Here is a 23,256-nt window from a genome sequence, read left to right as displayed (position 1 = left end):
AGTTATGGGATGACAAAAAAGTTCCTCCAGCTCCTCCATGGCTCCCAATAGTAACAAAGGCTGCCAAGAAGTCAGAGAAGCCCACAGCTGACAGCAGCAACCACAGACATCTGACTGCATGTAAGTACAGTAAAAAAGCCTAGGCAAAACCAGGCAAGTAGTCAAGAGCATCAAGAGAAAGTGGTTCCTACAGAGAACACTAGATGAGTCATTACAAACTTAGATGAAGAGGACCAGTTTCAAATTCCAAGGATCCCTGGAAAGGGACCTCAATGACATAACAAATGAACAGATGAACACAGGTCCATCTGATATAGCAATACATCCAAAAAGCCTAAATGTCCTCAGATATTCCTACCATATACAGTTCAAATGGAAGGCCACACAGATGATGGAAGTGTTTCACCAAAGGTTGCGGGTCTCTTGTCCCTACACGCACCCCAGTATACAGCACTGACACTAACACATTGCTCAGGTAGCTGATAGTAACTATGCAGCACCTGCATAGTAAACTGGTCAGCAATTCAATAACAGAATTACTTTGGAAAATATAAATTGCATTTTTTACATTTGTTGAAGTTCACTTTTATTAGAGTTGGGCAATACATGAAACAAGACTTTTAATTTTTTAAAACATCTCCTTTTGAAATTGAACATTTTCTACAATCTGAAGCTGTCATTAAAAAGCTTTTTAAACTACATTCTTCAATTTTCACTCCCGCCTGAAGATAATTCACATTTCATTTATAAATCAAATGAAAAATACCTAAAATGCCCCACAGAATCATTCTGACTTTTCTTAAAACCTATATGAAGTATGCAATCCTTTGCAGCAGTGACAGCAGCGTATAAAGTGACAGTCACAAGCCTTCAGAGAGCACAGGCGCGTTCTCAGTATCAACACATCCTCCTGATACACATGCCTTCCCCTGCTGTAGCTAATGCTGTTTTGTCTCCTCCTTTAGAAGTCTTCAATACTAGTGCAAAATCACTGTCATAAAAAAGACTACAGTGTTTTCATTTTTAGTCCTTTTATTAACCCATAAGACTATAGTCCCTAAACTTCCATTTTCCAGCAAAAAATTATAACAATACAGAACTGCTTCAGGTTAAAGACACTAGAACACACTTAAATGTAGCAATCTTAATGTCTGCCTGAGCTGGGAACAAATACACTTAAGCTCATATGCAACATTTGCAAAAATATTTATATCACTGAGAGCTTTGAAATTTTCCTACTTACATAAAATGAATTTAACATTTCCATCGTATATACAAAACCTCACAAACTGTTTTCTGCAGTATCACTACAGAATAGCTAAAGTTTTACAGCAGTATTTCATCTTAGCTCAATAGTTGTGCTACAAATTCTTGATGAAAAAGTACAGTTTTACTTGAGACTATTCCTCCATTCTGTTCCAAGGAGATCCAAACTGGAACATACTAATTTCCAATATTTTTAAAAGATATAATGATAACACATGTTGCAATTGTGAAAGATAATTCTGAAGCAGATAGAGTCCCTACTGCCTGCTGCTACCTGGCATCCTCAGTAAACTACCTGAGGATGGTGCTCATCCTTCATATTCAAAAGAAAAGTTTTGATTATTTTTTCTTCTAAATTTTTGGCATCTTTAAGTCTCTAACTTCCTTTATGAAATCATCATTACATAGCTGAAGCCAGCCATGGAAGGATACATAGAAAGCCTGATGCACATGCCATGTTTAACCCATCTGCGTATTTCCCTAGCAGAACACTGCCTGTAAACTATCATTCAAAGACAACAAGAAACAAATGCCACAACATACTTACAAAAAAAATTTGTGCAACACCCTGATCTGGCAATATCAATTACTTTATATATCTCCTACACTGTTAGTTGTAAGACTAATAAAGCTACTCAGCAGGCAAGGGATTTAATGAAATAGACCATGAGTTCCTGGGAGGATCACCTGTGGTTCCAACTCTCACACTTCTGATCAAATACAAGCTCTCTTCCTGCTGCTGAGCAATAGGATTTTCTGGATCTTGATCAAACATGTTCCAAAGGAGGGAGGGTGTAATAATACAGTATAAAGTATTCAAGTGTGTAGGAGAACAATCGATTGTGGTGACAGAGAAGATGAGAAGAAACTATTTAAAAAATAATAGAAATTGACAGCTTTTACATTCTGGTCGCTTGAGCAGCAAAACAAGTTCACAGCAATTTTTTCAATAAGCAACAATACAAGTAAGCATAGGCACTAATCAGCATTAAATGACCACATAAACCAGCATAAAACAAAAAATACAGCCTTGCACTCTTACAGGTTTCCAGTTTCCATAAATATTTTCAATTCTGCTCCATATCAAAGGCTGAGGCACCAAGATATAAATACTACAGAACAAACATTTCCTAATAGCTACCTAATGAAAGTACAGACCAAAATAAACTGCATTAAACAAACAAACAAAAAAAACAACCTACTTATCAGTGACAGCTCTCAAGCTCTCTTCCCACTGCCTAACACATTTAAGTACTGTCCGCTTCCTGCTCCTTTCAGTTCAAGGCTGCAGACAGGACAATTTGGCATCCCTTCCTCTGCAAGGAAGGGATGAAAAGTTCCAGACTTATTGATCCTTCTAAATTAACCCAAATATTCCTTACCTCAAAAGCTAGTACATTCCGGTCTTAAATTTCATTTAAAAAAACTGGCTTAATTTCCCATCTATGGGCGAACTACATGTTCTAAGTGAAATCTTACCTAATTTTGGCAGGGAATATGGCACTTTAAAATAATCTTCATAAAATTCAATGAGTCTCCTTGTAATATTTAGGGCATAGTCCCCTGATCCTCTTCGGATTGCATCAGGCCTTGCATATAACCGTACCTGTTAAAAAACAAAGCAAAAACCTGATCATTTCAGCATCTACATTTTAAAGCTCTCCTACCTACAGAGGTGAACTATTCTAAGGTTCTTGTGAGGTGGCAGGATTATTCTCTTCAAGCCAAATGTAACTGATGTATATTTGTCAAAGCATGTAGCTGAGAAACAGAACTTCCACAATTAAGGTTATAAAGTTCAGAAGTCGGTCTCTTACTTGTTTGTGTTGCCAAATAAAAGACTTAACACTCCTTGCATCAAAATAAATATTCAAAGAAAACACTTACATGTGTTTGCTAGAGATATGACAGGAGAGTGGATTAGTTATAATGGTTCTCTGCCTACACCGAATGTAGGCAGGATGCGGTGGCTCAGTAGGGGAGAAGTTCACGGTTTGTTAAAGGCATATTATATCAAGCCCTGAAAGTACTAGTAGACTGTGGAGAGGGAAAAAAAAGTCATTCTCTTTTCTCTTCTCTGGCAGTGACACAGTTACCCTCGATGAGCTATGGAAGACTGCAAAAACAACCATTTATAAGCTCGTTCATGTACACAAACAATTAACATTCCTGCAACCTCCATGACTGCTTCAGGCCTCTGTTTTCAGAAAGCAGTAAATTAAAGCTGTTTATACAAGCCACGGACTGGTGTGTTCAGTATAAAACAGCTCATACACCTGACTATGTGAAGCACCCATGTGAACAGAACTCACCTTCATAATTCAGCACCCAAGTGTGACCTTGATTAAGGAGGCAGCAGAAAGCACTGCCAGGTTATTCACTATTCCCTCTTCTTACAGTCTTTGATGCTTCCTTAGTGCAAGGATGACATAAAGCTGAGAACTGTTAACCAAGAAAGGGATAGAAAGGAAAGCCACTTTTTTATGAGCCCTCCTGATATGCTGTCTGATGAAAGCAGTGTGTGCTTTGTCTCTAGTGGCTGTGGCAGAAGGTCTCTCCCTGCAGTACATAATGACCCGATACAAACGAGACTCTACTAAATGTCAGTCATACTAATAATATCTGACTTGCTAATACTTTCTGTGGTAGGATTAAATCCCAGCCATGATCCTGAGGAAAGCAGCAGGGCAGAAATCAGAAAACATCAATGCAAACATGAAGGAGAAATAACAGTTTTGAAATATTTCTAAATGCTCTTTTCTGGACCAAGAAAAGCCAATGGGACTTTCAGCTTCAGTGAAAGCATTACCAAGTATTGCTTTATTGCTCTTTTCCTGAACCAGTTCAGTTATCCGAGTGGAAACCAGGTATCAAGTCTCAACATATTGTACCAGTCAATTCTGTTTTAACCCACTGTCTTTGTTTTCAGTATGCAGACACATTACTCTGCTTTGTTACTATGTCCATCTTTATATTTTTATCTTTGTGTTGTATTAGATTCAGTGCATAATCAACCACAGAGTTATCATTTGTAATGTAAAAAAGGTAACAGTGTAACCTAATGAGACATGTAATAAAGCAGATTTCTCATAATCACCACCTGAAAGCATATAAACCATTGTCTGAATATCTTCACATCACTAGTTTTGTTTATTGCCTCCTCCCAAAGTAAACAGTGACACGTACATTAAATGTTCCCTTACCTGCTAAACTAAATACATTTTTTAACAAGGTAGATATTAACCACAGATATCCTAATTCAAACATCTCAAAACCTTTCGTTTATGAAAGTATGGTAAGAACCACAATTAGATTTGTGATGAACACTGTTTTGTATCATTAAACCTTTATACACAATTTTGCATAATTGCTTTACTGGCACAGTTGACTGTATCAGCAAATTAGGAAAAACGAGTCAGCCAACCAAGTATGCAAAAAATCATTCAATTTGACAGTGGCCAAATGTGTCCATAATAAGAAATAGGACAACAGAAGGGAAAAAAAAAACAGGCACATACAAGAAAAACCGAGGAGTTCAACTTGCTGCATTACAACGTGTGTCTTCTGGCAAACGCAGAAAGGAATTTAATGGTGTCTGAGATGCAGCCCAGGTACCAAACCTCAAAAACCGCATTGCTGCAAAGTTTAATTTGCCACCTGCCTAAGGCTGAATATAGTTTTATTTTGCCTGTAAAGTTGCCCTGGGTGCCTTTCTGCCTGCCCAGAACAGCTCCGGAATGCCAGGGCTCCATGGCTCACATCAAGGTCACCCCTAAACTCGAACACAGTTCAGAAATGACCCATGACTTTCCCAGGTCTCTCAGGGGTTTTGAGGCAACTGGCATTGCTGAAGCATGCCAACCATCCTCAAATGCTGGATCTGCTTCTGTCTCAAGCCAAATAACCACTGAATGTGAAATGTATGGAGGCACCTTCACAGACCTACCACTGGTCTCAGAAAATTCCCTCTTGGTCAGCAGAGGGCTACCGCAGGCGACAGTCAGTGACATCCTGCTACCCGGATGGCTGTTTTGGATGACACCTTCTCAGGTGTCATTCACGGTATAGGGAGCTTGATGCAGTGTTAAGTCAAAAGGCTGGCACCTATTTAAGCTTGAAATTGAAGCCCTTAATTTTCACACACCGATGTCGTCTAATGTCTATGGGCTCATCTTGACCACATCTTACCTCCAAATCCATAAAATGGGAACTATGTTATTTCCTTAGGTTATACAAAGATTCTGAGTGTTAAGTAATAAAGACTGTAATGTTTTCCATTGCTGCTCCAAAGAGGATCTTAAGTAAATTAGATAAAAATTAAGACATAAGATTTGTTTAGCATTTTCTTTTGTTTGCTTACTGCTTTCATTTCAAAAGGCAGATAGACTATGTACTTTATAACGAAGTTGGACTGAACAATAATGCATAATCGCTATATGCTTTCCCACGGGTAGTTTGATCACTATACTAAGAATTTGATTTTGCATTAATTTAAGTAAGAGAAAGAACATAAAATTTTCTGCAGCATCCACCCTAATGTGGACACCTGACAGCCTGCACCAAGCAACTTCCACATTTGGGAATTAATAAGGTAGGGGCTGTTCAGACAGCAGGCATATCCACAGCATACTGGTGTTGTCCCAATGCAGCATAGTTCCCTGTATGTCTAAATGACAAAGACACCAGAAAAAATGCTATGAGGCCATATTAGTAATGACACTGTCATAGCAACTACGAATGTAACAAAATTTCACAGTCAACCCAAATAATGGGGTTTTTTTCTTAATCCCTTTGCACCCACATTTGCAATGTTCTTAATAATAGGACCAAAAAAAAATCCAAATCTCTCATTTCTCTCTCAAATGGAACCAGACTGAAGGTCTCCTTCCTACCACAAGTTTGAGTAACCAGGTTTGCACCTGAGGCACTACAACCCAGAGCTCCCTTTTGACACTTATAAGATGATGTTTTCCTATTAGTCGTCATGACAGGACAAGAGGTAATGGATTCAAACTTAAACAGGACAGATCTAGGTTGGATATAAGGAAGAAATCCTTTACTGTGAGAATGATGAGACACTGGAACAGACTGGTCAAAGAAGTGGTAAATGCTCCATTCCTGGCAGTGTTCAAGGCCAGGCTGGACAAGGCTTTGAGCAACCTGGTCTAGTGGAAGGTGTCCCTGCCCAGGGCAGGGGGTTGGAACTGGATGATTTTAAGGTCCTTTCCAACCCAAACTACTCTATGATTCTGATTCTTTGATTCTATACCTCACAGCCACTGATAGAGGAGGCCAGACACACTTTGCTAGAAATAATTTTCACTTTTATTTACAAGACGCAAGAAGTTATTAGAGATCCTAAATGAAAATGCTGCAATGTATATTTTCTCATTCTTTTCTAAAGTGAGAAAAAACATGAGTTGCTTCCCTTTGACTGCTTCCCAGAAGCCCTGGGTTGTTCTCATTAGAACTTTAAATCAAGACAATACAACAGCCACACTCAGATACCAGCATAGAAAAATCATGCTGAAGCATCAATTTAAAAATATTAGTAAAAATATTAGTAACCTAACTCAAGCAGTTCTTAGAATTTCTGACTATAGCACCATTATCAGGTAAAACGCTAAAACATTCCTGAAACTCGTACGGTAAATTCCACGTCTTTATCTGTTGAAAGAGATCAATAGTCTATTTCTTTATAGTTAGTGAAAGCATTTGCTGTACAAAAGGTGTACTTTCACAAGGAATTTGCACATATTACAGCATCTTCTGTAGTCTCTCAATATTTCAGTATTTGTTACATAAAATAAGGTATAAAATAAGTAAAAGTAATTTAAAAATATTTGTAAAACCAGGTCACCAGAACAGATGAATGTAATAGTAAACAAAGAGCTGCTTCCCGTAGTGAGCGACAGTTGTGATATACACTGAGAAATGTACAACAGATTTAGAACAAATCACATCTAAACTCAGGTTATTAACTACTGCACCTGAGAAAATTTTCTTGTCTACAGCAGGTAAAAATTATCCATCAAAAAGAAAGTTAGCACTTAAAAAGAGAAAAAAGAGTTTTTCTTGTCTTATTACTTCAGAGTGTTTCCAAAAAATGTGAATTAGTAACTATATACAAGGTACAATGGGTGAATACTGACAAGTGCAGACTGTAAATAGCAATGAACATCTTAATTTCTGGTGAATAGTATGTTCACTGAAAACATTTCCACTGTGCCAAAGACTAGTGATAATTTCAGCACATAATAAACAGAGAAATGGGTTCAGAAGTTGAACTGTTCTATTCTGACATATAGAAAAAAATATTCTTTTTTGTTGTTGTTGTTTCATTTGGGCTTTTTCCCATTAAAATTGAAAGGGGGAGAGGGAAGCTGAGAAGGATGAAGGGTAAGGAAAAACCTGCAGTCATGTTTTTACATTCTGTAAAATATTTCAGGTCAAACTGAAGGCTTTGATCAGTTCTGCTTTGCAGGTAGGAGGAATATGGAATACATTCAGCATTTTTACCATGGAAATAAAAAGTAAAAATCCATTATTTACACATGTCTTATTCCAAAAAGACTGTTGTCCAACCTTTTCCTTCTGCAGGAATTCACCAAAGATGAAGAAAGACCAGAGAGAACCATAGTATGCTCTCCTTATGGCACTAGAGAAAAACACTAATCACCTTTGCTGGAGGTGCCACAGGCCTGCTATCCTGCTTCCCCAGGGAATTAAGGAAGCTGACAGCCTGGCAGAAATCAGGATGTTGCAATAAGAGGCTTGCAAGCCTGAAGGGTGCCATACACCAAAGCCCACCTCTCACTTTAGAATTTAAATAAGCACTTTTACATTTGAAGCCTGCTCTTGAAGACGTTATTCTCTATGCCACCTTCTATTTTATGTGTGCGCTTCCTTTGAAACCTTTGTTCCTAGAGTGGCGTTATTTTTGCAGAGGAGCATCACCTTGCTCAAGACATATTTTTATTATTTTATTTATGGTAACAGTAAAGTTTGCTGATCATAAGAGTCCTATATAATAGTCTGCATTCATTCTGCAAGAAAACTGAGTTCTTTAAATGTTTAACCATCTTTTCCATGTTTTAAGACCACTCAAATTGCCATCACTACCTTCCATGATGCCCTGGGGGGAATCACAGAATCACAGAATCCCAAGGGTTGGAAGGGACCTCGAAAGATCATCTAGTCCAACCCCCCTGCAAGAGCAGGGTAACCTAGAGTACATCACACAGGAACTTGTCCAGGCGGGCCTTGAATATCTCCAACGTAGGAGACTCCACAACCCCCCTGGGCAACCTGTTCCAGTGCTCTGTCACTCTCACAGTAAAGAAGTTCTTCCTGATGTTAACATGGAACCTCCTATGCTCCAGTTTACACCCATTGCCTCTTGTCCTATCACTGGATATCACTGAAAAAGTCACAGCTCACTGGATGAGAAATACTGCCTCAAAGGAATAAAGTGCACCTCTGCTTTAGCAAGGCAAGGCTTGTGAGAGCAGAAGGCTTACTGGGCTCTAACAGCCTGGCACAACACCCTCTGACTTCAATTGAATGACTCCTGTTAAGAACAGAAACTTTGAATTAGACTTTCAGAAGAGACATGACCAATTCAGCCCCTGCACTAGGGACACTTTTGCCAAGGCAACCTTCATCAACAGGATCTGCCATGTCCACAGTCCATGTTTTTAGATCACCACTAATGTAGTCCCCGTTAGGCAGTGCACAGGAAAAAAGGGGGGGGGGGGGGGGGGGGGGGGGGGGGGGGGGGAATCCTTTAAATAGCAATACTCTCATAATGATCACTGATAGTTCCAGTCATCAGAAGCAGGACCACTGACTGAATCTTACATTTATATTCCATGTGCTATAAGGAAAATAGCTCTCTGAATCTTGAAAACATCCTGATGCAGAGCTGAGCTCACACAGCAGTAATCATTGCTATATCTCCACCACACCTTCAGGTACGACAAGTCCAGCTTTGTTGATGACAAGGGGAATGCATCTGTAATCCAAGCCCTTAGTTCATACCATCTGATACTGCAGATGGTGACTACACAAACATGACTACACAAAACCACCCCTAAAGGTAACCCCATCTATGGACAGCCTTTGCCCAGCCCTGAATGCTGTCACATCACACCTGCCTGTGGGACCACAAGAGAGCTGAAACTTTCTCTTCTTTATTTTGGCACTATTACAGGATCTTCCCAAGCAAACAGAGCTAGTGTTCCAAGGACAGCATCTACATATCTTGCTACTGCCTAGATTTCCTCTACCCTTTTTTCTGTCTTTAGACCATTTTGCTATACATACTTAGGTTTAAACAGACTGGAAGCAAATGGGGGCATGAAAATTGTGAAAAGTCTGATGCCAACCTTAAATCTTGTTTTCCTAGGCAAGTATGGATTTAGGTAACCTTATATCAACACAGGAATCCACTTCCCAATTAAGGATAGTTTTCCCTCCCACCTACATCAAGAAGAATTAAAAGTAACTTTGTCAATGCTTTAAAGCAGCTCAAAGTGCTTTCCCATTACAAAACAGATGTTTCTGCACATCAACTGGTGTCACCAGTGCCACCCTGGGAATAATGCTTGCTCTTTAATCCCTTCCCCAGAGCCAGCAGACTCCACATGCAGCACTGTTCTTGGGAGGCCCCTCCAAATTAGCTCCAGTCCTCTGTGTGATTATACCCACAGGCACAGCCCAGCACTGGTACATCTGGGATCTCAAACTCATGATGATTTAAAAATCTCAGTTCAGAAAGCACTTATGCATATGGTAAATTTTAAATATGTGTTTAACCTCAAACGTGTTTACATGTTTCAGAACGTTCTAACATTTCAACAGATCAGCCACTTAGAAATTTTATTAAAGGGGAGAAAAGTCTTAGGCTCTTTATTTCAAGATCCATGATATTTCTGCAGTAGTGACACTCTCAGCTGAAAAACACATGCATTGCCTCTCTACCTAAAAGCTTCAAATTACTTGATAATCTGAGATCTCTTTTATGGTTATTTTGCTCACAGACTATTTTAGGCACAGGTATTGCTTTTATTATTGTTACAGAGATAAATATATGTTCACACTACACATTTAATATAGCAGGCAGAAGTTGGGACACAGCAGTTTTGCTGTGACCTCCCTGGGTCAGTTCTGCAAACAAGGCACTGCATTGCAATGAGATTTTGAATGTGATAAATTCAAAAGAAGTAATACTTCCATACATATGCAAACAAGCTACACACAAAGTTCCACTAAGCATGTGCATGAGTTGTTTCACGTGTGGATAACTCCCCAAGTTTCATGTGTTCAAACACAATAAATTTTACAACATTGATGAGTGAAGGAAAGAGAGAGGTAGCTATAGAGAAATATCAATTCTGCTGTAGTGAACATAGCTAAACTTGATAATGGAAAGAAATGACAGAAAAATGCCTTGTTTCAATCTCCTATTCATTAATTATCATGGACAATACCCAAAAGAGTCTGTATGGTAATGAAATATGCTTGTTGAATACCAAAGGGACAGCTCATCTCCAAACTAAGCAGTCACACCCAGCACTGCACTGAGCCTCTTCTGGATATAATTATAACAAAAAATCTTCTAATAAATTTAGGAATTTTTTTCTAAAGCTAGCTGGAAACATTGAGAGTTCAATAATCTGATACTTGCTGAGGAAACCCTGTTTTGCTTTTAAAAAAGTAAACTAACAACATCTTTGCATCCTCGTTCAAGACAGCTTTAACTGGTTTAATAAAAAAACTTAAAAGGACAAGTTGACACTAAAAATAAAGTATATATACAAGACATGGTCACAGAAGGAGTTTCACTGGTAGAGCAATGTCTCAGGAAACTAAATGTAAGCAGAGGGGTGCCTGAACATTGTTGCAGGACAAGCTGAAAGACGCTTCGAACAGACACAGCAGATGTTCCTGGATAAAACTGGTAGCATGACCCTGAAGGAGAAAGAGGTGAAAGAAACTTATGGGGTTCCAGCTGGCAATAAGGAAATGAGGAATATTAAGCAAAGAGATTGCCATTATTATCAGATTTTGGGGTGGGAGGGGGGGAGTAGAAATAATTTTGTACATCTCCTCTCTAAATAAACATGACCACACGGGAAAACTCTCTAGCTGCCTCCTCAATTTCTCATCTGAATAAAAACAAATGCAAGTGTTTGCTGACTGCTCCAGCCAAAGATGCATCAATATATTCCACCAGGAGGCAAAACTGTCATGCAGACATGCCTGAATTTCTAACTTGAGAAGACATCATAAAACACTTTAGAAAGTTAATGAGCTGCACTCACATATAAATCCAACCAATGTTCATCTGGCATTAAATAAAACACTGGCTATGTCACTGACCACAGTACCATTAAGATTAATTTTGAGCACTCAGAATCTGTCATCTTGTTGAAATAGCTCAGGGACAGAAAGTGAACATGTTAACAACTAATATATAGCAAATGTAATTATGGACACCATTTCATAGCCATTTCAGCCAGCTAAGAAAGCCACGATCCCACCAGCACACACTCAGTCATTCAGCTTTGACTCTACAATTACATTAGCACCAGAGTTCACCTCATCTCACAGCAAGCTGTCACCCAGGTAAACTGGCAAACTATGACAACCGGGTGGGTAGTGTCCAGGCAGCCCAACTTCCTCATCTGTGCTGCCTGGACACCCATTAGGTTGGTGCTGGTACCAGCATGAGAAAGCATTTATGGAAGGAAGATAGAACCACAACAGACTGGATACAGAAAAATTCAAGTTATTACAGAAATTCAGCATAGGAAGAAAAGCTATGCTATTGAGGGGAATTCAGTGTTTAAACTGTTGAGATACCCAGTGGTTAAAGCCCACTGGAATTCTTTGTAGTACATGAAAAAAACAGCGTAGCTTTAAGAAACAAAGCACATAGATTTAACATTATTTACCTATTACACAGAAAAACTCTGCCTCCAGGGAAAATCTGCTGTAGAGATACCCTAAGTGTTACCACCAGTTTCCATTTCCTTTGGTTGGGCTGGGATTCAATTGAAATTTAAAAGAATTCTACTGTTTGGAGTATTTTTCATTGGCTATTTTATAGTCAAAGCATTCACATAGCGCTTCATTCATAAATAATATTTCACCTACTCTGGGATAATAAACTTCTGTACTTCTGTAACTCTGTTTTAAGAAAGTGCTAACAAGTGACCTATAATATTCAGCAGCCCTGTGGCATGGCTGATTTTACCCAGCTAGACTGCAGTCACATGCACCCAGAACCTAAAATTGGTTCCATTTGAAATTATAACCTACAACCATTAAAACTGCTAATTTATATTTTGGCATTGTCTAGGGGCTGTCAATATGACAACAAGGTTCCCCTGTGTTCAGACGGCTACATAAATAGAAGCAAGAGTTGACTTATTGTCAGGTCTTTCTGTCAAAAGAAAAGCAAAATACAAGGGAAATTAAGGATGTGGAAATACAGGGTTAATGCCAGTGAGAAAATCTGAAAAAAGAGCTGGAAATAGAGTCTGAATTTCCTCACTGCCCCAAACTGATAAATCATCTTTTCATTACAAATCATCAAATTACTATTATTATTCCTAAAACACATCTTCTGAAAAACAGAACCTTTTCCATTACAAATTTTCAATAAGTGCAAGGTCCTACACCTGGGTCAGAGCAATCCCAGGCACAGCTACAAGTTGGGCAAAGAAGAAATTCATGGTAGTCCTGCGGAGAAGGACTTGGGGGTGTTGGTCAATGAGAAAATGAACATGAGCCAGCTTCAGTGTGCACTCACAGCCTAGAAAGCCAACTGTATCCTGGGCTGCATCAAGAGGAGCGTAATAAAAGGAGGAGTTAAAGACAGACTGTACATGACAATCAACAAAGGCGATTGTGAGGACATGTTAGTACTTTTTCTGTTTCACATAAATTCAGCACAACCATAGTGGAAAGCATAGTCTGGTAGATACACATTTAACCTTACCCATCATATATGTGCATTATCAAATACTTGATTAATATTAGAAGAAAAGAGAAAAATCAGTTGTAAATAAAGAGAACTGGTGAGAAAATACAGTCACAAGAAAAGCAAACCAGGAAGCACTGCTCATCTGTGAGCTCGGAGTTACTCAATGCATAGCTGATCATAGTGACTAGCAAAAGGAACACAGGAAAGTACCATCTTGTAAGCAACATGTAAACTTAATACAAAAACTGAAAGGCAAGCAGATTAGTACTGTAAAATGCTAAGTTTTAAAGTACTCTTTAAAACTTGCTGGCACTAAGAAAACTCAGCACTTCGTAGGCAAGTCTGCATACTTTTTGAAAAACTGTACCTAGCCTTTAGGAGGGAGAAAAACATACACATGGGAAATTTTGTGCTCTGACTGGTATAAAATCCATAACAAAACCAAAAACGGGTTACATCAATAAGAACAGCAACCATATTAACAGTGAGAGTTCCTTCAGGCTAAAAACTTGTTGGAGCAAAGAAACAAACAATTTGGCCAGTAAAAGCAAAATCCATAAACCATGAAAGAGGGAAACAAGAAATCAAATTTTTTGTATAGACTCACACTAAAATCCACTAAAAAAACCTCATTAAAAGCTTTGTTTCTGACTCTCAACTGGCATTTTAAATGCTTTTAAAAACCCACGAAATCCACAGAACAATATAAAAATAAAACAAAAAAGCTAAATGTGCTAATAGTATCCAAACAGTTTTGCACAACTACCCTCTGATAAAACCATGATAAAAGCATGAGCCCTTCAGCCAGAGAAGATAAATTAGTGAAGAAGCAGTTGTCTATCAACAGCATCTCCAGCCCATGGCTGCAAGGATTTCCCCTTCTGAGCACACCAATCTCAGTGTAAAATATGAGAATTAGGGAAAAAAAAAATCAATCCAAAGGCAAATTACAATTATAAATAGAGAAAGCAAAATAGGAGGGCAGAATCAATTAGAACATTATTCCTATCTCAGGACTCCCATCTGAGAAAGATCAAGGCTACAACCAGGGATCAGAGTGATTAACCACCTAACCAGCAGCCAGCAGACACACAGATGAGAAGTGGCAGATCATATATACATGAACAATCCGACCTGGCAAACACAGGCTTTTTGCACCTTAAGACAGAAGAAACTGCAAAATTCAAGTACACTGACATGTACAAATTTAGACAAATGTGATAAACAGACTGAGGCATGCTGGTTTTAACACACATTAATTGTGAATCATTTAAATTAAAATCAAATACTATAAAATGTTTAACATGCAGGGTTATTAATCAAATCCCTTCCAATGTAAGAGATGCTCAAATGTTTATGATTATGAAAAACTATTTTTGCACAATTATCATTCAAACTACATTCCTCATCTTAAAAATTCCACTACTCAGGACATATTTCCTATTAGGAAGATGTGAATTAATCAGTTACATCCTCTGCATGCCTATGGAAAAGGTAAATTTGCTAACACCTTCTGATTAGCCACAGCTCAAACTTTGCATCTGGTTCACAGCTGGACTGTCCAGGTTTCAGGTGGAATACAGTTAATTTTCTTCCTAGTATCTGGTACAGTGCTTTGTTATGGATTTAGTCTGAGAATAATGTTGATAATACATCAATGTTTTAATTGCTGCTAAGATGCTATTTTTAGTTCAATTATTAAATTGTTCTGATCTTAATCCACCTTTTTTTTACTTGTTTTTCTGACTCTCCTCCCCATCGCACTGGGGCAAGAGGGAGAACTGGAGGGGAGAGTAGCAAGCATCTGCATGGTACTTAGTTGCTAGCTGGGCTTAAATCACAACAGGTCAGCTAGCTAGCCAGCTAAACACCTGAGATTAAACTAGGTCTGTATGACTATCACAAGGGTTTCACAAAATAAAAGAATTTGGTAAGAACTGACCTCTTCATTCATGCCAATGTGCTGGTCAGCATTAGATTAAAATAGTTGATTTAGGATTGTGTCTACAAAGAAACAGAATTCAAACCTGTTTTCTTACAAAACGTTTTTTCTTTATAAAAAAGTTGAGGCAATTCCTCACCCAGGAATCTAACTAGCTCAAAGCAACAGTGGTGTCCAATGGATTATAGAAAGATTGAAAGAGAAATATCTCTGAAACCTGGTTTCCAAACTTTTAGATGCTGCGAGCTGCAGGCAAAGGTAAACTCCAGCTAAAGGTTTACCTCTTAAATAGCCTACCAATTAGAGAAACAGGAAGACAGTAACATTTTTTGCCACAATCATTTCTTCCGTTCCTAGCACAATGGAACAGACTGCACAGATATATATTCCTTTGCTGACAGTGGAGCAGACTGCATTGTTTGAACAGTCCCTTCCTTTTTCCTAGCTGATGAAAATTTTCCCCTGCTTAGCTTCCAGCTGACATTCATGTCAATATAACAGCTTCATTAGTCTCTCTTTTTTACACTTTCTTAGAGTCTAAGATAGCATTCTGTCTCATGAGACACATCCCAACTGCAAAGCACAAGGTAAACCTTTAAAATGGCAGGCTTTATTTACTCTCATAGTACCTGTACTCACAGCATAAACTATGTCTATGACTAGAAGACTTGCAGAGCAACAAACATTAAGAACAATTACTAGGGGCAATATCAACAATGTATGGGCAGCAAGAGCATTTGTGCAGTGACATGAACAAATGCAAAACCTTTAGGAAGCTTTCATGGGATATAAACACTGGAAAGGATCAAGCAGGGACCTTGTAAGGAAACTTTCTTTAACATATCAGAACAGGACCTCAAGTATCCTTCTTCCTCAGGTTTCTGGTGCTTGACTATCTTTGGCAGGACAATGGAAGAGGACAAATGGTTTGATCCTGTTTGTGTACAGTTTGTCTAATTATTTGCAACAAAATATCCATGAAGAGTGGGATCCCTGTGCTTGAAATTTTGATTTCTGTAAGCGGCAAACTGCCACTAACGACATGGGGACGAAGGAAGACTGTTAAAAGCAGAAGGGGACTGAATGAGCTAGGCTGAGAAAGTATAAACTAGTAACAAGCTGAAAGCCTTCAGCCTATGAAGTGAACTGCTACCAGAAGCTTCTAAGAGAAACATTTGTACAAATATCACTGACTAATACTCTGCTGCCAGTTTTGCCTAAAGCTCTCAAGTAGCTTGTTGCTACTGCCTCTAAAATATCTACTATACTTTCCCCATGAGGGTCTTCCAAGCTGCCATTTCCTATTAGGCAGAGCAAAGGCAGGAAAAAAAGATGAAGGAACAAGAAAGAAATACCAGGGAGAAGCACAGCTGCTGGATCACACACTCACAGTGCTGATTGACTCCTTAAATGAAAGGCCAAAATGTTCTCTAGTTCAAGGACCAATCAATCCCATCATCAGCACCCCAAAGGATTAAGCCTATGAGAGACAGGGAGCCTCTGTACTCCAGTCAGCTGCTGTACTTCAGGGACTCCCAAACACTACCCAGCCAGCTGCTGTTCCCAAGTGCCTCTGTGCATTACACAGACAAATACAGAAAGGCCTTGGGACTTTTACAGCTGCATTTGATCATTGCCCAGCTTGCTCATTAAAAAAAACCCCAAACAAATAAAAAGCATTCATCACACATTATGTTAAAAAACATTAGAGTACTTCCCCTCTGTTAATCTTTCTAAAAAAAAATAAAGGGTCTCATTACTTAAAAAAAAAAAAAACACAAACTAACCACAAGATCAGTACAAGCATGTAGACAGTGAGCTCAGTCTCAGGAAACAGCAAGCTTCTAGAGGAGAGGGCACATGAAGACATGAGCAACAGTCCATAGCAGCATGGACCATGCTTGCGAGGAGGAGAGAGCAAGCTCCCCTGGGCAGCAGAGCATGGTGCAGAGGAGCTGGCAGGCGCACTGACATTGCTGTGTGTTACAATCCAGCATCGCTCAGAGACACATGTATGGCAGACACAGAGCCGTGTCTGAGCTAACAAGCCTTGACTTGAAGCACAGCAAATGACCTGGGACACGATGCTCTGCTGACATTGCTATCCCACTCGCCATTCCAGAAGCAGCTAAATCAGCACCCATTAAGGGATCACCATGCTGTACTTGCTCTGTACTCCACTGAGGATTACTCATCTCTCCCTAAAAAGAACAGATGTGCTTCATTCATTTTACGCCAACGTAGGAATAGGGTCAAATATGAGCTGTGCAGTAGCTGTAAATCAGCTGAGCAGCCATCATTCTCCACATTCCTCTGTACGATTTTCTGTATCTGGACATCGTACCAGAGACCTCTAAGCAGCAAAGCTTGCCTCCATTGGTCTTCTCTGACCCAAGTTCCACTGACGCACTTGCACACTCTGCAAAGCACACCCACATAAGATCCTGACAAATAACTCTTCTTTGAATGCTGATTTTTACTTTGTCATTACTGCTGAGATGGCTAAGGGTTTTGCAGACTCTCGAGCAATAGGTGTTCTGAAAGCTCTAGGGCAGTACTGAATCAAAAACAAAGCAGTTTAATATGTGGTGGCCTTTGAGCCCATAAAAACTGATATATCTTCATCACATGCTAGAAAGAGCAGGTACTTTGGAACAAACTCCAAATCCTATGTGACCAAGGGCTCAGGCATTATGGAAGTAGATCGAGTTACTAGCTCACTCACATAAGTAAGTCAGTAAGCACAGCAAGGAAAAGATCTAATAGCATTTTGCTTCCTTTTGGTCCTGCAGCTTAGAAAGAAAACTGAGCCAAGAAAGCAAATACATGATTGAGGGTTTGTCTACACTGAATGCTGCAATGTTTGAAGAGCTGATCTGCAATTCATTTACTCCCACATTACACAGCATGATCACAACTATACAGTTTCTTTTAAATTAGTGGTATCTCTACACCTGACTTTAGCATGTTACCTATCCCTGCTAGCTTATACATCAGTACCTTTCTTAGCTGTACACTAGACTGCATTCACATGGATATAATACAAGGACTTAAAATCTGCAACAATGAACACAAATATTTAGAAAGTACAGAAATGGATGGAACAATATAGCCCTGTGAACAACTCTCCCATTTAACTCCCATAAGGAGAGAGTTAGCAGTAACCTGAGTTCATTCTGTGGACACAAAAACAAGGTTTGTAACAGGTTTCTACATTGTAATCTAAACTGGAAAATAAAAAGAGCTCTGGTTCAGAAGTTTCCTGTACATTTGTGGATTCTGGGATTTACTAAAACGAAGAAGCTGAAGAGAAACAACCTAGAAAATGAGTGTATTTTCAGCTGTACAAGGTGTTTGGAGGCCATTTGCAGTCATCTATGAGCCATAATAAACAGCACATTATACTGGTATGAAATGTTATCCAGAACACTGAATTTTAACTGCGAGGGAAGGGATTTCATTATTGCTATTATTATGATTATTATATTATTATATTGCAAATAGGTACTGTGGAGGCACAGCATCCATGATTACAGTCTGTGACTCCACAGTCAGCTATTTGAAAAGAAGATTCCAGCTTGCAAACAGTTTGCAGATGTTCAAGACTACATTCATTAAAAATACATTGTCAGATCCAATTGGGAACAAAATGCAAGTTTGCAGAAGTCTGTCAAAGTTGCTGTGGATTCCTTTTCATGTTTTGATTTCAGTATAGGCAGATTCTAAAATCAATTATGTTTCCATTGTGCATTTCCCATAAACAGTGCAGCATTATGCCAATGTGTTATAATTTGAATGATTAATATTATTTGAAAGTAACACAGAAAAGGTACTTTTATTATTACTTTTGATAAAACGAAATTGATAAGTTTGATAATTTTTTTTTATACTGCTTTCAATTACAGCATAACTTGGTCATGTAAACACTACCGCTATAGTCTATAGCTCCCTCTGATAACGGCTTTCACCACCCAGGGTGAAAAGCTGCCTTTTCATGGTTACCTGCATGCCAAGGCCCAGCTATGGTATTGCCTAGCTGTATAATTGCTGATGAAGAACTATGAGGAAGTCTGAAGGCAGACAAAAACATGAAAGTTAAGAAATTTGAGACATCAGCATTGCTAGCTCAGGGATTCAAGAAAAAAATGCCAACACAAAGGTATAAAACCACAAAGAGAGGCTAGCTGACCCCAGTAGGAATCATCACCTCCAGTCATGACCATTATCAGAGTCATCAAAGCTGGTGGCAGATGGCAGCTGAGCAACACTGAGGGTCTACTGAAAGGAACCATGCTGGACAATCCTCCTCAATCCTCCTTCCCAGCCAACGCCTGTCAGGACAGCAAAGATTGTGAGCAATGGTGGGCACACTAACACTGAGCCTAGCAGCTCACTCCTACAAATCTTCTGTGTGTTATGAAACAAATAATTGTTCTACACTTTTAAGGTGAGTGTATCCTGCTTGCAGAATCTTTTTATACCCAGCCCAAACAAGCCAAAAAGGGGTTGTAACAGGCCATACCATGACAACAAAATTCCATTAATGGCAAAGCCAATAACCAAATATACATTAAACATGAAAGTCACACTCATGACTTTACAGGATCAGGACATCTATTTCCCCTGCAATCAACTAATAACAAAGTCATTTATCTTTATATGAATACACGAATAAAATACAAAAGGCATGCATTTTACCTAAAATACTGTCTGGGGTTAGCCATATTGGGCAACAGTGCATTGCCAAGCACTGATTTGATTTTCATTGCACTGATGGCAAACTCATTTATCTTTTTTCGGCTCCCAGTCTCCTTTTATCTTTTTCTTATGCTTCTGTATTTTTTCTCTATTCTGCAGTGTTGCTGAATGCTGATGAGCATAAAATGGTACAAAACCACAGACAGACTCAGACTAAAAAAAGTTCAGGTATGGAAGGCATAGCTTTTTTCCATTTGGTGAGTCCAGAGAAGCTGTATATTGGCCATTGTCCAGCTATATAAAGATCAATTAAATACCTCACTATCTGTCCTTCTCTAGAATAGACAGACTTTCGAACAGTGACATGATGTTTCTTTCATGGTTCTAGTATGATCTCCATTAAGAAGAGAAATTATCTTCATGTCACTGCACCTGGAAGTTTTAACAAAAAATAAAATTACCAATGCAAAAACAATTTTCCACATATCAGAACCACATTTGTTGCTTTTTCTTTTTTTTTTTTTTTACATTCAACTTGTTACATTTGTAGACTACCAGCAGCACACAAAATTCAGGAAAATTGGAAATATAAAGAAAAAAAATCTTTCCAATGTTGTAGGACTTAGCTTTTAAGCGTGTTAGCATCTCACCAGGGATGTGCAAAGCACTGACTTTTTTAATTTACCAGCTGAACTTGCCATTCTTACTTTGTTAGTACTGAATCAAAATTTCCTTAGCCCTGTTTCCCACCAAAACAAAACCAACGTATTTAATGTCATGACAGACAATACATTCCTCTTGAAACAGCAGAATTTCCTAAGATTTGTTCAAGAAACAAATGTAACAATTACAGACAAAACACTATAGCTTACGATTACTGATGCTTCACAAACCAAATGTCTCAGATGTCTTTCAGGTCCTAAAGGTCCCTATGATATACATGTCTGCATACAAGATGGTATCTGTGCCTCCGTCGTCAGTCAAGAAGGAGGTCTGTTCAACAGCTAACAGAACATAATGAATGATTCAGAATATACAATAACAGATACACCTACATCAGGTCAGCTGACTGACTAAACTACCCTGAAAGTGTTGAAGATGTTGGTCAACTTTATCTTCAGCATAGGAACTGCAATTGCTAATGTTACTATATTTCTCATACAGCAGTGACCTGAACCCCAATTACCTATGATTGCTAGCAACAGCCTTTATATTCTACATTCACCTCTTTAGGTGTGTTTACCATCACACTGCAGAATCTTTTTCAGCGAGACTTCTCAGTAAAGTTCCATCAAAATTTCCTATTACAAAAGAGAACATGCAACTGCCAATTTCTTGCTTAGTCGTGCTCAGTTCTGCCACACCAGCAGAGATAAGCAATAATGAATGTGTCCAGAACTGACATGGACAATATGTGGACAATTTTTTTCTCTTGTCAAGCAGAAAAGTGTACAATCTGTACAGAATTATTCAGAATAGTCATATGTACAAAATGACGCAGGTGAATCTCATGAGACTGAGTGGTTAGTTGGTAAAACAGCAGATGAAATTCAACATCAGTAAGTACAAAGGAACACAAATAGGAAAAAATAACTGTAACTATATGTACATAGCATCTGAGTCTAAATTATCTATAGCTCAGAGAAGAATTCTTGGAGTCACTGTGGACAGTTCTCTGGAAACAGCTCAGTGCTCAGCAGATATTCAATAAGCAAACACAATGTTACAACAGATTAAGGAAAGAACCAAAACCAAAACGAACTCAAGCACATTAACTCTAAGCACTTGCGGCATCACCCCTCTCTTGCTCAGTGTTTCACACAGACAGTGTAGAACTTAAAAGGCAAAGAGAACAGTGGTAAGAATAAGAAGAGATGGGAAGCGAGTACCATACAAGGAGAGATTAAGTACTTTTGAGTTCTGAAAAAAGACAGCTAAGCCATCTATAAAATCAGGACTGGTACACAAGAAGTGAATGAAGAATAACCAGTCACTGACTGTCACAACAGAAGAGGACAGCCAATGAAACTGTGGAAAAAAAAAACTATTTAAGTAAACTAGAGATGTAAATAAAATACAAATCCTGTTGCCACCAATTGTCACAAGAGCAAAGTACAACAGCTTCCAACATGGATAATGTACATTCACAGAAAGCAGGTCCTTTGGTGGCTATTAAACCAGCTGCCCATGTGTAACTCCTGGTCAGGGTCACTGATACCTGGAATCTAAGAGTAATACTCCACTGGTTGTCATCTCTAAACTGGTCTCCATAGAGGACACAGTAAAATATTTTCTGCTGTGGCTGTTCTTACAATATGCATTTTTTGTTGTGGGGTTGTTTTTTTTTTAAGACTGCAAAAAGAATATTTCAGTGTAATTTAACATAGGACTTGAATATCTGAGTGTAATTTGACATATAACTGGAAGGCCAGGTCTGGCTGTGGGTCCCCTGCACAGTGCCTCTTCCTAGTGGGTTTATTTTCTCCAACTACAGTGACCAACACATCTAGACTCTGGGAAATAGCTGATAATAAGTTCTTTGCAATCAGGAAGGTGAATTACAGATCGAGAAATGGTAAAATCATCTCACCCCTCTGAAGGGTCTCACTTGTAATTCACACATACCAAGCACCTAGCATTATCTTCACCTGAGTAATAATGAGAGCAGCTTGGATGTGACACAGTGACACCTCCACAAGTCAGAGTGTGGCAAAATACTTCTATAGACAATTTTATATTGTTCTTACTCCACAGTTACGATGGCATATCATTAAAAAGGACAGTCACATATTTCCTCCTTTTCCCGTTACATCCATGGACTACCCACACACAAGGCAAGATGGCTCGGTCAGCAGGTTATTAGTTTTTTTCATTAGCTTCCCTTTCGATTACTGCAGTGAACAAGCTCACTGTTTAGCCACAGATCACTAGATCTGACAGAAATGACACAGCATAGGTGTGCAAGCAAGGGCAGGAGGAACACCCCTGTCCAGTAGCAGCTACACTGTGTTACATTCAACGCTAAACTGCAACCTATAGTTCAGCAACATCATTTGAACTTGGTCTGCTGAATGAAAAACACAGAAATCTCTGAACCTGAAAGACAGCCACTGTGAAGTGACCAGATTCCACAAAGCAGCCACTGAAGGAGAATGGAAAAGATATGAAACTCTGTGGTTAAGGGTTGGAAGGCAGAGGGGAGCTTGTCCAAGTTCAGGTGACAGAGCTCAATAAATATGGAAAAGCACTTCAAGTGGTAAAAGTTTCTCGGAATAGTTACAGTAGTGCAACTTCATGAAAACACACCAGCATCAGTAAATCTCCTCTGCATTTGAGAGGAAGCACTTTTCTAGAGCAG

The 23,256-nt window shown here is 38.9% G+C and overlaps 1 protein-coding gene across 1 annotated transcript in view; it reads right to left on the bottom strand.

The window, feature by feature from the left end:
- Nucleotides 1-23,256, bottom strand: part of TRHDE (thyrotropin releasing hormone degrading enzyme) — a 213,510-nt gene that overhangs the window by 173,431 nt on the left and 16,823 nt on the right. The window contains exon 3 of the mRNA XM_034063129.1: nt 2,746-2,872. Within this exon, the coding sequence (XP_033919020.1) occupies nt 2,746-2,872 (127 nt within the window). The remainder of the gene's footprint in view (nt 1-2,745; nt 2,873-23,256) is intronic.

This window comes from Melopsittacus undulatus, chromosome 5, assembly GCF_012275295.1.
Source record: "Melopsittacus undulatus isolate bMelUnd1 chromosome 5, bMelUnd1.mat.Z, whole genome shotgun sequence".
In the NCBI taxonomy this organism is placed as follows: domain Eukaryota; kingdom Metazoa; phylum Chordata; class Aves; order Psittaciformes; family Psittaculidae; genus Melopsittacus; species Melopsittacus undulatus.
This window is presented reverse-complemented; position numbering and strand designations above follow the sequence as displayed.